The 19558-nt window shown below is 37.0% G+C and overlaps 1 protein-coding gene across 9 annotated transcripts in view; it reads right to left on the bottom strand.

Annotated features, from left to right (window-relative positions):
• The window catches only part of STXBP5L (syntaxin binding protein 5 like), a 190283-nt gene that overhangs the window by 158286 nt on the left and 12439 nt on the right, over window positions 1-19558 (bottom strand). For all 9 annotated transcript variants that reach the window (XM_017731889.1, XM_017731886.1, XM_017731887.1 and 6 more), the window contains exon 2: window positions 14996-15093. In XM_017731889.1, coding sequence (XP_017587378.1) covers window positions 14996-15093 — 98 coding nt within the window. The remainder of the gene's footprint in view (window positions 1-14995; window positions 15094-19558) is intronic.

Raw genomic sequence — 19558 nt, forward strand, 5'->3', positions numbered from 1 at the left:
GAATTCTAGGAAGAGATGTGTGAATCTCTACAACTAACTAATGTGGAGTGTTGATGAATACAATTGTTGCAATAAAAAAGCCCCATGAGAGATCCTATTTGCTTATGAGATTCAAGATGACACGGAGATTCACAGCTCAATTTCTCTTTAAAAGATAACTTTACAAGATTCTGCTGATAAAAATACCCTGCCTAAATTTTCAGAATCATGTCTGAAGAATGACTGCAATGAGCAGTGACAACAAGGCTCCAGGGCAGATGTACTATGATTATATAACCATAGATTCACTAGAACTAAAAAAAAAAAAGAAAAAAAAGAGACAGCACTGTTTCCATGGCCAGTATAAAAATACTCAGTTAAGTAACACTTGATAATTTTGTCATTGGTCTTGTAGTTGCTTGATGAACAAGAAATTTTCTAGATATGCATTTAAGAAAGTCAGTGAGATACGCGGTTTCCTTTTTTTTTTTTTTTTTTTTTTTTTTAATGAATGATGCTTGCACGAGTCTGCTCCTCCTACAAGGTTCTGCTGATTTTTCAGGCAGTTTGAAAATACTTCCTAAGAAATTCTCAAACTATCTAGACTGGGGAGCTTCTTCTGCTCTCATCCAAGATGCTTAACCATTTCATAAGCAGCAACACGGGCAGATTAAACTTGATCTTCTATGTCTCTGATACCAGGCTTAATTTCATTCATAAAAGCCATTCACAGCCTCAGGGAATGCTGACAGACTTCCCCATATAATCATTACTGGAACTCTAGGCAATATTAGTTCTTTCCAATCCTTACTAAGGAAAAAGAGAAGAAAGCAAAAATGAGAAATACTGAATAGAAACTTGGATTCTAAAGGTATCTCTAGCAAGCAGGATGATAACCAATTATAGTTTTAATTAGGAATGGAAAGCTGCTTATTAAAAGGCAAAGAAACTGATAATTTTAATAGATTTGGCTATTTCTAATTCAGGTTTTGAGAGATACTTTATACAATCTGGGGCTTTTTTCCTGAAATTCAGACGATTTTATGTAAATATTCACTCAGTGTTAGCACTCATGTTTTAAAATACATTTAAACACATTTACAAGAAAATAAGTTGTGATTCTTACACTAGTGCAAAACTGACCCAAGTCTTGAAGAATTATTTACTATATGATCACACTGTATGAAGTGATCAAAGAATACTAAAGAATTTAAATTAAAGCCAAGAATTCAGAAATATGATCACCTGCAAGAGTTAAATTTGCATGTGCAACCTTGATTTGTATTCCATTCTGTGTTAATTAAGATCCTGATGCCAACATCATATCAGAGTCCAGAAGTGCAATATATTTATCCTTGGTTGAAGCCCTAAAACAAAAGGTAACAGTCATTGCCTCTTTTTTGCCTGTGTACAGACCTTGCAAAACTAGGAGCTGATGATCAGACAGGTGATGTTCTAAATACGGGAAATATCAGAAGCAAGGACAGGTAACATAACCCTACTTAACCACTGGCTCCTTATCTTTGCAAACTCAGAGATCTGTTTATACAGGTCGATAGCATGAACCTCATCCAGTGGTGCTTAGAGACAAACCAGTAGCCAGACAACCATTAGGCCCCAGTGGAAGTTTTGTTTCTGGACAGCAAAGACAACACTGAGCACACAGATTGTGACATTCTTTCTGACTGCCTCCACCATCCGCAAGTTTCACCTGTCCTGTTAGAAACTGCACCACATTAGCAGAAATCGCTGGATTTTTCAGGTGCCAGCATCCAGGGTCCTGTTCTAAACTAGGGAAGTAGAAGAAATCTTTATTCAGCAGCAGCAGTTTCGGTGGCTTTTGCACAGATGACTAAATTTAGCTGTACCTGATGCCCCTCTAGGGACAACAGAAAAATTTTCAGACCCCGTAGCCAGTTTGAAACATGCCAGGGGAACCAGAGCAGACACTTTGCTGTACTTAGGGAGCAAGCAACCAACTAGACTGTTCCATGAAACCACCAAAATTTTCTCTTTTTCTCCTCATGATATAACATCAGTCTCACAGGAGAGGAGACAGGAAAGCAACTACAGAGAAACGCAGTAGTTCAGAAAAGCAGTATTCCATTCTTTCATCCTCATTTCCTCTAAGTGTAATGTCTGTGCTTCTTCCTTTCTCTACAGCTCACAGTATGGCAAAGTAGACAAGGACCCTGATACAGCTCTTCCTTGTCAGGCCCGAAAGCGTAAGGTTGGTGAATCCTGACAATAGCAAAGTTGGAGAAGCGTGAGGACAGAACTGATGCAGGACTAATGAAAAATGAATGAACATGCAGACCTAATTGTACCATATTTCTATGAACTCTATGCTTCAGAGTTCTTTTGGTTAGGGTATGAATGTAGAAGGAAAAGAAGTCACTCTTAATATAACGCCTCTTAGTATCTTTTCTGTGAAGCCCTAGAAAGGGTTATGGCTAGCTAGAATAGGCAAGCCCTGGCACTGGTTAGCTAAAATAGACAAGGAAGGTACAACATTCTTCCTGCCTGCTCAGAATTACATTACCTAGAGGACTGCAAGTCAGAAGAGAACCATTCCTCTGAAGAAACTAGTAAGGACTCAGTGCTTTTCTGTCCTCTCTTGTAGCAGAAGATTTAGTCTACTTCTAGGAATATGTAGCAGGTAGCATTCTATAAATTCCTTTAAAAATAGTTATACATTTTTTTAAACAGCTGGAAAAGATCTCATCTTTACGTTGTTCAGCAGCCATGAAAATTACACTGTTTTCTTATTGCATTTATTGATCTCCCAGTGATTTACTTTACTCTTAAAAAACTGAAAGCTTCTTTTCTGTAGCAAAACTGTCAGCCTAATGAAGAGATTCTTGTACTTTCAAGCCCAAAGCAGTGACCTATCAATTAAAACTGAGGGAACCTGTTAAATGAACTAGTTTTTCATTAGGATTTCCTTTCATTTGAGAGTTGCAGTACTAGAGAGATCCTAAACTACAAAATTCAGGAGCATAGGAGAAGACATTCTTAGGGATGATTTTCACAGGAGAATTTGCTTCTCCTGTTGTTTCAGGAAAGATTGGGGTTTCTAGTTTTGTTTTCTTACTACCTGGGACATCCTACTTGAGGAAGCTGACAGCTTGAAAAGCTTATGGTCTGGATGATGGTTTTAATTTCAGTAAGTTACCTTTAAACTAATTTAAGGTCTGTTTTATAGAAAATTGTATTTTTATTGAGAAATACACGTTCAAGAATGGTTATTCATTCACTTTATACAAACCACACACTGTGGAGGCATGATTAAAACACACCTGATAATTCACAGGTGCTTTTAACAGAGCTCATCACTCTGTTGTGAATGTATTTAAGGATTTCCTTTGTCTGTTTTTCTGGAAAATACAACCAGAGTATTCTCAATCTTAAAAGAATTTTAATACCCTGCATTACATTTATTGAATGTAATGACTTCTTGACACTGGTAGATACTTCACCATTTTACAGCTACAAAAAGCAGGAATCAAGTTTAAAGCTCTTTTTATTAAAGGCCAAAGGACTTGAAAAGGCAAGTCTCAGCTCTTGCTGAAGATGAAAACTTTTCTTTCAAAAACATTCCTGTAACCAGTTCTAAATCTGCAGTAGGTGCCTCTATCCACCAGACACCTTATTGTATGAATGAAAAGGTGTACTTATAAAGCATGAAAAAGCTTCCCCATTAACAGTGCAACATTTTTTGTGTCTCAAAGTAATGAGGAACAAAAAAGAACCGGTTATTCTGCTTAAAAGTGCTATAAACACAGTGTCCTGACCACACCCAAATTGGAGCTACAGTAACTCTTGACTCCTTCAGTTCAGAAGGGCAGGACATGGTGGTTTGAGGGAGAAGGGAGTACTCATTAATTAAGAGAGATGGAACAAGAAATCATGGCTAGCAGGTTTTCACCTAGGACGGAGAGGTCTTAGGTTCCAGCCCCTATAATAACCTGTGTATGCTATCCAATGATCTGTTTATATAAAATAAATGAATTTACCAAAGACAAGAGCTATGAGTGCAGACAGGCAGCTCTGAATTTAAGTGCCACTTTGGAATCACCAAATCTATTTGGTACCATTTGATCTTCCAGTACAAACTAATATTTTATGAACAACTTCTGTGAAACAAACATATGAAGCCATTATGAAATAGATATTCCATCTGTCTTGCTAAGATAACATGATCCACAAAAATGAGAAGAACTTCACATGTTGTAACTATTGCATCTAGCCACTGTTGCAGGTAAAATTTATAATCTGTCTTTGAGCACAGACTGGAATGCAAGATTCCTACTTTAAATTATGTGACTAAATAATTGTCCTATAAAGACTGGGTTGCGCTTGTTTTTCCTTAAAAATGTGCAACACTTTAAGGTGAAAAATACCTCACAGGTATATACAGTCTGGTAGGAAAAATGTGTGTAACAGGATGTGTAGGTTTAAACAGTCTGCTAAGACAATTGAACTGACAGTCCCACATTGTGGCATTTAAGTAAAACCTTCTAAAATGAAGGCCTTGTTGCCTCTGTAAAATTATGGCTCAGGCCTGTTACCTCGGCTAGAGAAGGATTGTGAGAAAAGTCCGTGAGAAGAAAAACAATTCGTTTTTACCCATGAGGATGTAGTATCAACAGAAGGAAGAAAGTTAAACAGTAGAAGGAGAAAAACAGCAACATATCTGCACCTGTTATTCAGCTGAATGCTGATGCTATAGGTGGCCAATGATAGTATATTGTAGTTCATAATAGCCAATGAGTCTATTGGAGTAGTTTAGCAGCCAGAATATGTAACACGAATGATAACATACAAACATATAAAAGAGGCTGATTAAATAATTTGATAAATTATCAAATTTATCAAATAAATAAACCGCTTTTTGGCCCTTGAAAGAGGCACTGTCCATGTGTGTCATGGCCACCCCAACAGTGACACCACATCTCAAGTCAGTACATCCACAGTACAAGTCAGTGGAGGAGCACAAAATCTCAGAAGTAGTACCCACTACTGCATTTCATGTTCAGTCTGACCTTGTACACTTGTTCTGAGAGGCTCTGCCAGATCCTAATCCTGTAACAGAGGTTGCTGGAGAAGATTCATCAATCGTATTAGTGTTCTACCATGAGACGAAGTAACTTTTAACTTAATTTTTATGTAAGAGGCTGTGTTCTTGGGTTTCAAAATGATGCCCCTCTCCTGAGTTTTGCCTGTTAGATAAAATGAATTGGTACTAAAACTATGCAAATAATCTACTAAATAGAATGTATGATGTCTGCAGAAGGACTACAAGACACTTCCCCTAAATAAATCACAAATTTTAAACCCAGTTCTTCATCAGATAAAGTATTGATGCATTGTATTAGCCTCTCCTTAGTTCTAAGCATTTAACTTAAAGTGGAATTTCTCAAAATCTACAAATTAAGATTAATAAAACTGCTGTGAAAAAGAAAGCACTATTGTTATAATCTAATGGAAACTGGGACACATATCTATCCACACCTGAAATGGAGAAATTATTTGCAAATGTGAACCTATATGTTGCAAGTAATTAGGAAAAAACATAAATATTTTAAAAGCCTAAGTTGGTAAGTTCTAATTAGAAGTTTCCAAGAGAATATTGACTAAAGTCATTCATGTGCATGCCTACTACATGAATGTACTTAAATGTATTCTTCTACCACACATCTCCTATTGATTCATCTCATAATAAAGGCATGGTGCATTTGAAATCAGTGTGTCTCAGATCAGACCACCATAATTCAGTCAATCCTTATTTATTTACTGATGCAACTGAAATATGCAAATATGTCATAGAGCTGTCAATTCTGCATTGCAGAAAATACAGCTAAATAACCAAACAGAAAGTCAAACTCCTCTAAAAGTCATATTTTAAATGCATTTGCTGTGGCTGCTTAAAAATGTAGTGTATTCAGTGACTGGGGCTTTGTTGGAGCAATCACACAAAAAACCCAAAGAGAAATCAACTACAGTACTACAGAATCATATTCCAATATTTCTTTCTTATGCTATCTGTGAGCATTTTTAGGGTTAATGTTGAATATCAATCCATAAATATACCTAGAGATATGCTAATATTTATTCAATGAAATGAAAAAAATCCCAGAAATCGATTACTGGAAAGCACAGTTATTGTCAGTAATTAGATTGTGAAATCCTTTTTCTGCTCAAATTATCAGTTTTACAGTTAAGGCATGTTAAGATCACTGGATTCCCACTCATCATTGTCTGAAAACCACAACTGTTCAAACAAACAGTACTGCAGACTTTTTGAAAAGTGCGCTATATCTGGCTGGAATGGAGGTGATTTCTTCATGGAACCCTGCAGGGCGATGGGTTTTGGATAGGAGACTAAAACAGTGTTGATAAAACACCAGAGTATCTCCTTCACAAAAACACTGAAGAGAAGCAGACTCACAGAATTTCTGTGTCACTTCCCCTCCCTGTATTCTCTCTGGATGAAAAGATTGTTGCCACACTTACATTCTTCAATGCCTTCTAAGACTTGGCTACTTCAGCTACTCATTTTCTGATAGCTCCAGATTAGCAATCTCTTTTGGACAAACTTGGTTTCTCCCACGATGCTCTTTTTTTTAAATTCTTCCTTTTGTACTTCTGTGGGGCTTTGAATGCTGTATCTGAAGCACCCGGGAAACATCTTGGTTCTTGACTTGAACAGTTTCCTTAGAAAAATTCATTATTCAGAGACTGCTTTGCACAGGTCAAGTGAAAGATGGATATTGAAAGAATATTTCTTCCTTAATGCCACTAAGAAAAGACAGGTCAGGGCTGAAGAATAGAAATCTAGGAACTGTAAGAACTGGAGTGAAACTAGGTCAGTTAGGGAAAGCAGGAGTAAGCTGACCATGAATGAGGGAAGAGAACTTCTTCAAGAAAACCCTTCCCTCCCCCTCTCCTGAATGAGACCGTAGTCTCTGTTTTGTTCATCTCCACATTTCCTGGACCTTGGGAAAAACGGTGCTTTTATCCTACACCTATACTTGAGGTTTGGTCTGAAATAGTGTGTGACTGTGTCTGTCCCATCTCCTACTGAACCACTCATCACATGGTTCATGTTCCTTGCTGCCAAAGATCCTCATAGGTGGATCTCTTTGGTTCCAGAAACTTCTTCTCCTTAGGTATTCCCAAATGCAGAGACAATTACTCAGTCATTGTAGCCTTTCTACCTCATAATGGGCATTCAATCCACCACAGTCCCCTTTCACCCCTGGTCTCCCTCCATTAACAACATATGTGCAAGAAAGGCACCTAATTTCAAGAACTCATCAAGAATTTAAACTGAATGAGTGCCTCTAACTAGACAAAAATAGGTCTCTTTCCACAACAATAAAATGCTCCCACTGTATGTGTCTCTGTACTTTGGGTTTTTCTTTTTGCTAGATACTAGCTTTCCTGAGTTATTTGGAAAAGTATCAATTCCCTCTACCATCAAGAGTATCTGCCAGATAAAAGCAAAAGAAGAAAAGAGTCAAAATAACTAACTAAGTGTGTACTATAACTACAAATTTCTGTGGTTTAAGGATGTCTGCCAAATTTAGGTCATGGGTATTTGTCTAAAAAAGATAATTAGCAGACTGGAAAGGAGGGCAAATTGATGTGCATTATTTCCTATGCATGTCAACACTTCTGCTGATGACAAAGTTTGGAATAAAAAAGGTAGCGAAAGCTCTAAAGCTGACACAAGGTCTAATTAAGACACATCACTTCTTTGAAATAGTTATCACCAGTATTATCACCAGTAGTCATAACTTCAGTATCAGAGTAAATTGAGGGGTTTTTTCATTATACTCAAAAAAAATCTTGTAACAGGCATCCATAAAGCATTTTTTCAGATAGTGTTCATAAATGCAATCATCAGCTCCAATTAAAATGCTGCCAGTCACCCACCTGTATGCCAGTTTTACGTGCATCTCCAAATATATGAAAATCTGTATTTTCTCAGTAGATTTGTTTGCAGATGTCGGATTCTATTTTTATCTCCTGGATAAACAGCAATTGAATGTGAGTTCGGTACATTTAACTGTAACATATCCAATCTGCTTACTTAAAAAGCATGGAAGAGGCTTGGGAAACAAATGGACCCAAATTTATGCAAGTATGCACAAACCTAATAGGTGTAACTATATATATATATATATGAATGCACACATAACCAGATGCATAGTAGTCTCAGTATTGAAAAAATTCTCCACTTCTGGTTCTGTCAGATTTAGTAATACAGGTAAATTTGATTATTTTGGTATCTTTTACAATAATTTTTAATTCTTGTAGAATGACAATAAATTCATTTCTGTAATAACCTATTTAGGTATCTATACACACAAAAATACATACTTGTATGTTGACTTCCAAGGGAATTTTTAAAAGAACTTATGTTAGGAGTGCTAACTCTCAGTAAAGTTTTTATTCCTGAATAGCTCAAGTTCTCTAGAAAAATCTACAGATTATATTGTACAATGAGATAAAAGATGAAATGTATCAATGATTCCTCCAAATCAAACAACAGAACTTTGAGTTTATGATCTTGTCTGTGCTACCCCCATTCCATCTGCGCAATAAATCACATAGAGTAAACAGCAGAGAACACAGTCGGCTTATTTTAAGGATAAAGAACTACTGAAACCTTGTTTAGATTAAAAGACAGCAGATCCAGGGAGAGTAAATCTGTCACAATTTATATTTAGCTTTTATGCCACCCTTCTCACAGACCAAAACCTCAAGTTATATTCTCCTCTTTTCTTTTAAAGTACATCCAATCTGATGTCAAACATTCTTTACCACATTTCCTTTAGCTACTGTAAAATTCCATGCCTACTCAGAACTCTGCCAGCAATGATTTAATTAGTGCTATTCATTTTCTTTGCCGGATTTTCTTTTTTCTAGAGTGCACAAACAGCCTCAGTTTTACCTCCCAGGAATACAGTCTCTCTGTGTACATCAGCTGCTGAGGATCCATGACGTTCAACAGAGCTATCTTGGGTTTAGATTTCACCTTCCCCTTTACTTGGCACAGTAACTGGAATCAAAGATATGTTTACTGGCTGTTTCACAGAAAGAAGCAAGATAATCACTTATAAAATCACTTAGCTTGGAAAAACCTCCAAGACCATCGAGTCTAACCACTACCCAGCACTAAAAAGTCCACCACTGAACCTTATCCCTAAGTGCCACCTCTGCATGACTTTTGAGCACCTTCAGGGATGGTGACTCTACCACTTCCCTGAGCAGCCTGTTCCAGGGTTTGATAACTTTCAGTGAAATAATTTTCCTAAGATCCAATCTAAACTTCTCCTGGCACAATCTAAGGCCGTTTTCTCTTGTCCTTTCAGGTACCTGAGAGAGTGATAAGGTCCCACCTGAGCCTCCTTTTCTCCAGGATAAACACCTCCAGCTCCCACAGCTGCTCCTCGCAGGACTTGTGCTCCAGACCCTTCACCAGCCCCATTGCCCTTCTCTGGACACACTCCAGCACCTCAGTGTCTTTCTTTTAGAAAGGGGCTTAGAACTGGACACAGGATTTGAGGTGCGGCCTCACCAGTGCTGAGTACTGGGGTACAATCACTGCCCTGATCCTGCTGGCCACACTACTGCTGACACAGACCAGGATGCCATGGGCTTTTCTGAAGCCATGTTTGTTTTTCCACAAAACACACCTGTTAAAAGAAGTGTTGCTGTACCTTATTTGACATTCAAAAACCACTCTTGCTATTAAAGCATTGGAAGAAACATATAAAACAGGCCAGAAAAAGTTATTCCAAATATGATCCTAAAGCAGAATCTTTCTTGAGCAGAACCTGTAGAATTTTTGTAATTTGCAAATGGCTTTACATGAAGATTTTTTAAATGCAAGTAAAAGAGATGCTATCTTCCATACCACTCAAAACTGAACGACTATTTCTGCATTTTGTAGCAAATTTCATAGACAGCTGCAATCTGCCATACCTGGATTTATCAGATGCGATTTCATATACTAAGACAAGTCAATTTAATAACCTGCTCCTTAGGGCCAAAATTTTGTTTCTCCCCCATTTCCCTCTCTGTCCAGTCCCAACTGCACTCCTTCCACTTTCTTTATGCATCATTCTGACTAACACTGGAGGTAAGCACCAGATAACGCAGTTTGCTAATCTGGCAAAAAAAGTAGCACAGCAAAAGAACTGGTATTTTGCCAGGTTAGTGCATTGGATGGCTCACAGTCATATATCTGACAAGCACCAGAATTGGAGCAAAGGAAGTGTCAGGACTGTGCAGCTAAGCTAAAGGAGGGGACAGAGCAATGCTTCCACTGTCATGTGTTAGTGAGTCAGAATAATGTTTTGTTTGCCTAGGTATAAAATGGCCACTATATTTTCTGATAACATGGATAACAAGCAGCTATGCCTACTGGACAAGCCTTGCATGGGTTGCAGATGTCTTACAGTTTTGCTCAAGCAACTAACAGTGAAAATGAAGATTTGCATGCCCCACAGCCTGCATCCGTGACAGTATGGAACCTGTAAGTCTAAAGAGTATGTATTAATAACAACAGCAGACCACACTATAACACATACAAAAACGTATTACTAATTTAAGCCTGCTTGATGGTGAATAATTTTTTCAGTGGTGTGGAGGCCATTCTGGACCCAGTAGGCTGTTTTCTTTGCCCTGGATTTAAGACAAACTTCCTCTCATTTCATGATAAGCAAAGATGGTAATAACTAGAGGTTTTTTTCAGAATTTCTCATTGTAACTGACCACTAAATAATCAGCAGTTTGATTAAAAAAAGAAAAAAGATGTTGTATTCTCTGTGTTTGAAGTAGAGAGCTCTAACGGCTAAGTGCAGCTCTGATACAATAAGAGAACTCCAAAGGAAAGGACTCAGTGACTCCAAAAAGTACTTACAATGAATTTTAACAAGCATTTGTCAGCTGAATAAATGACAATATAGAAATATGCATCCTGGAATCTGAGCACAGCATGCCACTTCTTCAAATCTCTTACTGGAATAATCATTGTTAACAACACTGATTTTAACCTATTTATTCAGACTGAGAATGTAAAAAACCCCTAGACTTCTCCTTTTCCTCTGAAATCAAGAAGAGACATAAGTCTGACCAAGTATCTTAATTTCTCATCTCCTTGTATGGTGATACAGAACCTTCTCTGGCAGCAACCAGAGACTGCACACTTGGTTTTACTGTGTGTAGTGTCAGAAGGTTCTCCAGACAGGGACTAGAGAAGAACGATATGGAGACAATAAGAAAAGGAATTCAATTTCATAGCCCCTCTTCAACTGAATGTGTTTTCCTGAAGCAAGGATATTCCAGGTAGAATGGTACCAAGCAATGATCTGAGCAATGACCAAAGGTATGGGAGCTGGGAACAGGCTCCAAACAGGAAAAACAAAACCTCAAAGGAAAAATAAAATTTGCTGTGTTTAGGACAAAGGAGACGAATGACCAGATGCCATAGCAACTGTTTCAGGAGTGGGGTTTTGGCCCTTTATTTGCAGATTTTGTTAGCCTGTGTTGGTAACAGGAAGACACTCCATCAGTGATTCGCAGTGCAGTCTGATTCTGTGGGCTGCACCTATTAGGATGCAGTACCCAGCAGTCATCACTGTAGGTAAAGTCTACAGTTGTTTGAAGCTCCTTGGGAAGCCCACAGAGGCTGCTAGGATCAGTAGAGCACAGCGACAGCAATTCCCAGCGCTACAGAAGCAGGAGCAGCTGCATCTGAGCACCCTGAAAAGAAATCTAGGAGAAGACAAATTGGCTGCCATACCAAAATGAACTTTCATTTATCTCTGCATTCTAATGGCAGCTTATGAATAATATGCTCTATTGCAGGACAATTTAACATAGTCAGCTTCAGTACTGCTGCTGGATCACGTGAAATGATCACCTGAAGGCCTGATGTTAGACATTAATTCACAACACAGAAGTACATGCTTCTTTGTTTTGTTTTAAACAGCTTGTCTTTTGAGACCTGTAAACTTGTGTCCACTAGAAATTCCAATACTATGAGAATCTTTTAGAAAGACAAGGAAGCAACAATACCATTATGCAACTCAGACTCATCACAGGAAAACTTGTTCTACATCACTGCATGAATACTAAACATAAATTCACTCTTCCCATCCCTTTGTGTTCCCTAAACAAGAGAGTCCGATCCAAACCAGGTCCCTTTGGTGTCACCAGTAAACAAACAAATAAATAATTGGGTGAATTTCTCTGATGGCAGCCAAGTAGTCTGTCCTTTCACTCCATCAACAGTACTGTTTAGAAACACCAACCAACCACAGTGTAATTAATTCCCTTTTTGTTACCTGGCATACTCGTGGCAGAATGAAATTGTGCAGTTCTGTTAAAAAGTATTTTTACAGGATACTGTGGAAAACTTAGAGCCACTAAAACCTATATTTTCCTCAGTTTGCTAAAAAAGAACCCATTATGAATTGTACTTCCAGATGTAATACTTAGTCTGTTACATCTTGACTTGAATTTTATTGCCCGATTTCAACAATTACAAAGGTCTGCAACAAGACTGGCTTAAATGAGTGGTGTTCTGGTGGTAGTCTTAGGATCTGTTTCACTGCAAAGTTATTAGTCCACACGTAGGTTTTTCATGTAATATGTTCTGTAAAACTTAGAGCCAAGTGGAGAAACCTCAGTTAAAATGAATAAATGAGTAATTCTTTTTAAGGCACCCTCTGTCTTCCGAGCTGTTTCCACTAACTCAGGGCTCAATTAAGCAAACCAGGCTCTGTGTGACTAAGCTGAGAAGCATTTATGTTATGACGTATCTTCAAAAAAAATCAAAATCCCTGGTAATCCTGATCCTCTTGTTTGATTCAGATACTAGAACTGGTAGAAAGTTTTCCATGAATGAGGCAGGAGTTTGCTAGCAAAACAGGAGCAGAGATGTTAAAAGGAAGGACACTTTGAAAAACATTCTCTTCCCTTCTGCTACCTCTTTATAATCTATTTTTATAGAAGATACATAGAGAATTTTATATAAGCTTAGGGATATAGCTGTTTTTCCTCTTCATGTTCCATTCCTGTGGCAGGAGACATGTAGGTTTAAATTAATTCTACATGAACCTGTACTAATTCAGGTTCTATACCTGCATTTTCCTCAGAGGAGGGACTTTTAAAGATACAGGATGCCTAGGCAGTGACAGCACTGCTCCTAGAAAAGCCAGATTGCTAAGATGGAAAGAAGAGGTGGACTCAGGAGTCAGTTTTCTGCAAGGTCTTCTTCCTACTTTTACCATGAAATTCCCAATACCCTCAACTCTGAAGGTATCAGTGAAGTGTCCAGGGACAAAGCCCCAGCTTTTTAACCTTGCATACCTCTACAAAGAAGAAGAAACCGTGACTACTAGATTTCCACTTCCCAGAAGTGCACAAATTCAAGGGAATTTTCTTCTTTGCTTTCGAACAGAATATATTCAATCTACTTCACACAGGTAAGAAATTAACAGCGGAACTATCAAGGCAAAGCTTGTCACATAACTTGAGGTTTAGTTGAGTGTAGAGGATTCCTTGTGGAATATAGGATACCCCAGGAGAGCTTGGGCATCCCAGGGCTGTTGCAGAAGTACCCCTGACCGGGCCTCAGGCTGAAAACAGGCTTGCAAGGCACCTGCTAGCTGGCAGCCTTGAACAGCCTTGGGAAAAGGTATACACTGGTCAGCTCCCCCGCTGCTTAGAGGCTTTCTCATGGGAAAGGGGTGTGAACTTTGGGAAAAAAGTATAACTGGGTGTAACCGAACAATAAACTGGAGCACGATGCTCAAATCGTATCGGTGTTCGTGTCGTGACTCTGTCTGGATTCCCCTGCTCCCGGGACACTCCCCCGCTACAGTTGAGTCTTATGAGAAATTCTGGATCAGACAGAAACTGAGGCTTACAAAAATGCAACTGTTCACACCAAGAGTACCCAAAAATGGAGGAACCAAAGTTTTAGCAACATTACATGAAGCACAGGCTCTTTTTCCACAAGGAGATTTTTCTTTACTCTGTAACCTCTCTTTGGGTTCATTGCATTTATAGTTACCGTGGGAACAAGGATAGCAAAAGAACCATTATATTGCTATTTCATACAGCACTGTCCCCTACTTTAAACACATATTTGGCTACAAAAAGTTTGTAAAAAATATTGGTTTATTAGTTCTGTATCCTGTAACTTTTAAACCTTCCTGTAATATTCTTTCTCCTTTTTTTCCTTGCTTTATATGTATTTTCACCAAACTGGAATACATTGGAACCATGCCAAACTAAGAAAATTATGTAGAGAAACATTTTGAAATACATCACATTTAAATATCCTTTTTTTTTTTAAATATAAGTCTTCAAATTTAATTACCTTGTAATTAAGTTTATTCTGTGTAGACTTCTAACTTTAAAATCCTACTGCATTAAAAACAACATATAAATTGCAGGCACTGAAGTACCTTTATAATTAATGAAAAGAAATAGACACTTTTACAGTGCTTCACCTTCTCCTCTGGGAAGAGATGAATTCTGTCCTAAAATCACCTATTTCCCACCATTCACTTGAAAGAGTCTAAATAATTTCATACATAACCATCTAACTGCAATCTAACGTTGGCTAACTGCATTGCAGCAATGAATTTATTTATTGCTAGCACAACATTCACAACTTGCTCACTACCACTTTGCTGTCCACTTTTACTTTTCTGGCTGAAAAAGATCAATTCTGTTTTATCTTAACCAATATATGCCAAAACCATATGCAAAAAACTCAATCAGAAATTTTTCTTTGAAGCCTGGTTAATTCTTTTCTTTAGGACCTGGTTAATTCCTCAACAGCACATCCTTTTCCAGTCCGTCTCGCAAAGCAAAATGAAGTAGAACATAACAACTGTAACCTTACCTGAGCACTTGCAGAAGATAATTCACATCCCTGTATTACAAATACATAGAAATGGTGCAAATTCTGAATGAGAAAGGATACATTCGTATGGCTCCTGTTCTTGTTCCAATTGCCAGGATTTTCTGAACTGGGTCAAAAGCTAAGGCAGTGGGTAGGTAAGGAAAACCATGGCGAACCGTCTGAAACAGAGCAAACGAGCAAAGTGACTGCACTGCAACCACAGGGAACAGCATGAATGTTTTATGTTACATGGACAAGAAGAGAATCTATGTTTTTCTGAACATTGTAGCATTTTCAATACATTTCAAGAGAAGTATTAAAGAAGATACAGTGTTTTGAATACAGAGGTGAATTTTGTTCACATGAATTTCCAGTTATGCTTTAAGGTCAGTAATATTTTTAAATGGTTTTATTGCAACAAAGTGGATTGCTAAGTGTATGTTTTTATACAACTGGTATATACTGCTGAAGTGGTATACTGAAAGATAACCTCAATATGCAGGGCAGCTGAACTGTAAACTGAAAAAAAAGACACATAACATGCTTTCAAAACACTGTCAGAAACCTCAGCCTCAAAAGAACAGCTCTAGCAGAAAGAAATGGAATATGTCCAGGGGAAGAGATCCAATAAACCAATAAACTGAATTGAGTCTATGAGGTAAAAACCCTTAATATCAATTTAAAAAACAAAGACGCCAGAGAAGATGTTCTCAAAATGAGCAACTGAACCACTCACCCTTTCTTAATCTTTGTTTATAATACTATGCTTTTAATTCTAATTTTTGCAGCAATACTTTGGGGAATAAATAAACTGAGCATGATACAACACATCCTTGAAGACTGTCTCAATATTTTAAGTTACCTTAACCTGGAGGTTATGACCAACATGACTTGCCCAATTCTTATGAGGAAGCATCTGATGAGGGAGAACACTAGCATAAGAATAAAATTGAAAATAAAAAAACTAGACTATAAAATCACACATAAAAATGAACTGTAATTAAATTTGTATGTGTGACTGCTTACCTAAAACTGGTTACAAAATACTAATTTTTTAGTATAATAGTAACAGTTTCTATTATTTAACATAATAAACTCTAGGACTGACTCTTTTTTTAGTAAGCGGTTGGGATTGGAGAGGAAGTACTTTGAACAAATGAAATTTAACTTTTTAAGCTATTTTCCTCTTCCTTGAAATTATCTTTTACAAGAACTATGTCTGCTGAAGCATTCAGCAGTCCCTGTGGAACAACTTCAACAAAAGGGGCTCCTTAATTGCAGACCTGTTGAGTAAAAGGCAGCTGATGATTCCACAGCTGTATCACTCCAGCTCCTCCAATACAGCTGGAAACACTTGAACTGATATTCACAAGCGGTTTGGGAACAACCAAATGTATGTTTTTCAGCAAATAACCACTTCCTTAAAAGAGATCTTACTTGCTCGTATCTTAATTACTGCTGATAAGGGAAGTTGTTTAAAGAATGTCTAATTATTAGTTTTTAGGCTGAAAAAACCGAGCAGCATATGCTACTTCAGTAAGCTGTAGAAAAGTAACTCTCTTCTTATGTTAATGTAGGCATTTATCAAAGATCTCAGTTCTGTTTCTGGTTTGCTTTGCTTTGTGTTTTGGGGTTTTTTAACTTTCTCATCTTCTTAAGTGTTAGGACTACTCAGAATATAAAGTTTTTTACTCTGATACCTAAGCTGGGACCAGACATACACCACAGAAATGGTTTTACCTCTCATATCACAAAAATATCAGGAATCGTGGATTGTAGTATTTTCTAGTGTGTTGAATATTTAGCATTACTAATTTCCTATTCTTTGGAAATATCTGTATTCTGGTGAACAAATGTTCTTCCTTATCAGCAAAAACCCCCATCTATTTCACCAATTATCTTTTTTTAATTATTAATTTTAGAAAACCTCTCTATAGTAAAGTTTGAATTCTGATCAGTTCCAGCCACAGTAAGCTTCTCTGATTAGCTATGACTGGAGCTTTCAGTACTATTTTTAAGATCTAAGAATGCAAAGATAAATATTTTTAAAGACTTATTTGCATTCTTGCCTACATATTTAGCTTCTGCATTGTATTTTCAGTATTTCTGCAATCTAAAGTCAGACTTCCCATTTGGAAATTTTAATTGGGTCCAGTATTTTAGACAGAACTAGGTTTTAAAAGAACAGTGATGTACATCTTTTCAGGATCATAAGCTCAGTAAAATTTTTGAACTCTAGGATTGGCTCAGAAGTGCTATTTCTATTTTGCAGCCATTTTCCAAATCTGAGTATTTCGACTAATTCCAGTTGGGAGGTTTTTGTGAATGCAAAATTCTGCCATTTGTAAAATATTTTTAAAAACTGTTGAAATCTATTGAACATCCAAGTAAATTACACTTTTCAAGTAAAATATTTATATTTATTAGGACTCTAAAAGAACACAACCATTTTGGAAGGAAAGCCAAGTTATACAGTACAAGAGTTAGGACAGAAAAAAATGTCTCTATAACTGAGGGCTTGACAAAAATCAGAGCAGCCTCAGAAATTATTCTGAAGATCAAACCTATTCAACAAAAGAACATGGAAAAGCTGTAACACTCCAAACTCCCAGATTCTCGTCCTCAGCTTTGGTCCAAAAACCCTTCTATTTCCAAGGACAGTGAGAAAAATTTACATGAAAAGCTAGCACTTGGAGTAGACTTTTCAGCTGTGCATTGATACAGCTTGTGTGAACATGTGTGAAAGGAGGAGTAACAATTCTAGAACCGTGCCTGAGCTACCTTACAGCATTTACTAATACAGATGAAAGAGAAGGCCACAAAATTAGCTTGATCCTAGGGTGACCAAAAAAAAAAGTACATTCCTACTTAATCTGAGTTGTGTCCAGTAGGAACAACATAGAACAAAACTATCAGTGGTGCTCAGAAATGCAAAACAAAGTAGTTAGGGTATTTTTCCAAAATTAATCTCAACAGCAGGCAAAAGCAGAAGTATACTTAAAAATCAGTCTGTGTTCAAAGAAATATAGGGCCTAACTACCCCAAATACCCCAAGAAAGAAGCTGCCAAGGAAAAAAAAGGGAGGAAAAAAAAACAGACAGCAGATGGAGCCAGGACTGCTTTTCTCCACATTATCCAGCTTCCTTTTATGTCTCCTTTTTGGGCACGCCTTCTCTAGAAGCAGTCTGTGCTCCCTAGGACATACAGTTTCTGTGCAATATGCAAAATAATTTATTTGAAACAGAACAATTACAAATGCAGATAAAATTTCAGCATAAATCTTTGTTCAGCTTGGTTATTCTCTTTTAAATTCTCTTTTAAATAATTTTAAGCAGTGAATTGCATGTATATATCATTAAAGTAATCTTTACACAACCAATTTACCTAAATTAATAGAGGAAATTGATTATTTGGTCTTGCTAGTAATCTACCAATGAACATTTTAATATCCTGTACAGAACATAATGGTCTTTTTCAGTCTAAGATACCATGATATATTTCAGTAGCTGGAAAAAAAAAAAATGCACTGCTACTAATATGCAATATCCAGTATAATTGTTCACATGGTGCATAATGCAATTCTTCAGTATAAGAGTTTTTCTTAACTTTTGTTCTGTGGTAGTTTATCTCAGACTTCAAAGACAGCTTTTTAATAAAAATGATTATAACATTCTCTAAATAGCTCCAGAAAATACAGAACTAGAACAAATTTTAAAGTGTATCAACTAATAAATTGATTTTATAGTCAAAAGTGTTTCTGTCAATTTGTATAAACTTAAAATTTGTAACTTTTCGACTAATATTTTAGAGATACGCTGTTTCATTTAACATTTGACAGCAAAAGTGATTTACTTAGGTAAATAATTTTGAGAATATGTACATTTGTTAAAATTTAACTATGTAGTCTAAACCTGTGACTCAGCACTTAGAGTCTACCTTCAAATTGTGACCAACACGCCACATGCAAAAATGTCATTGAAGAAGTAATTGAGTGGTTTACAAAACAGAGGATGAAGTATTGACTGAAACCTCTCCAGCCTCTTACTCAGCTATGTAGGAAATTAAAAAATGTGAATGATTACAGCATTTTCACCACTTCAATACTATTTTTAGTACTGTGGTACTCCAAGATTGTAGTGGTAAAAATGAGTGCTTATACAAATGAGCTGCCATGTATTATGTCTCTACAGACCATGACGCCTCATTTATGGATCTCTGTGTCTGTAATCTCTGACTGGTAAGACTGATCCCTTCTCATGAAAAATGGCAAGAACAAGATATCAGCAAGCTTCCAACGTAAGTAAACAATGCAGGAGAGATAAATTTTTTATTGGTTAAATTTCCATTTTTTAAAAGTAATACTTTTTGTAAAAATCACAGCGTAGCTAAAACTTTTCAAACCCAAGTTATTGATTGCTCTCAACCTGTATTAGGAACCAGGGCTTCAGAGCACTTTCACAGAATATTCTAAAAAACTACCTTTTTTTTTTTTCCTTAGATAAAGATACCCACACATAGTTCTTTTCCTTGGCATAAAGCTAGAAAGAGTCATCTGGAAAAAGCCATTTACAAAAGGGACTCTGGACCTGTAGATTGGGAAGGCTGATTGCTGTCCCTGACAAGATGGTAAAATAAAGACTAACA

The sequence above is a fragment of the Corvus brachyrhynchos genome, unplaced genomic scaffold, assembly GCF_000691975.1.
Source record: "Corvus brachyrhynchos isolate BGI_N302 unplaced genomic scaffold, ASM69197v1 scaffold3, whole genome shotgun sequence".
NCBI lineage: Eukaryota > Metazoa > Chordata > Aves > Passeriformes > Corvidae > Corvus > Corvus brachyrhynchos.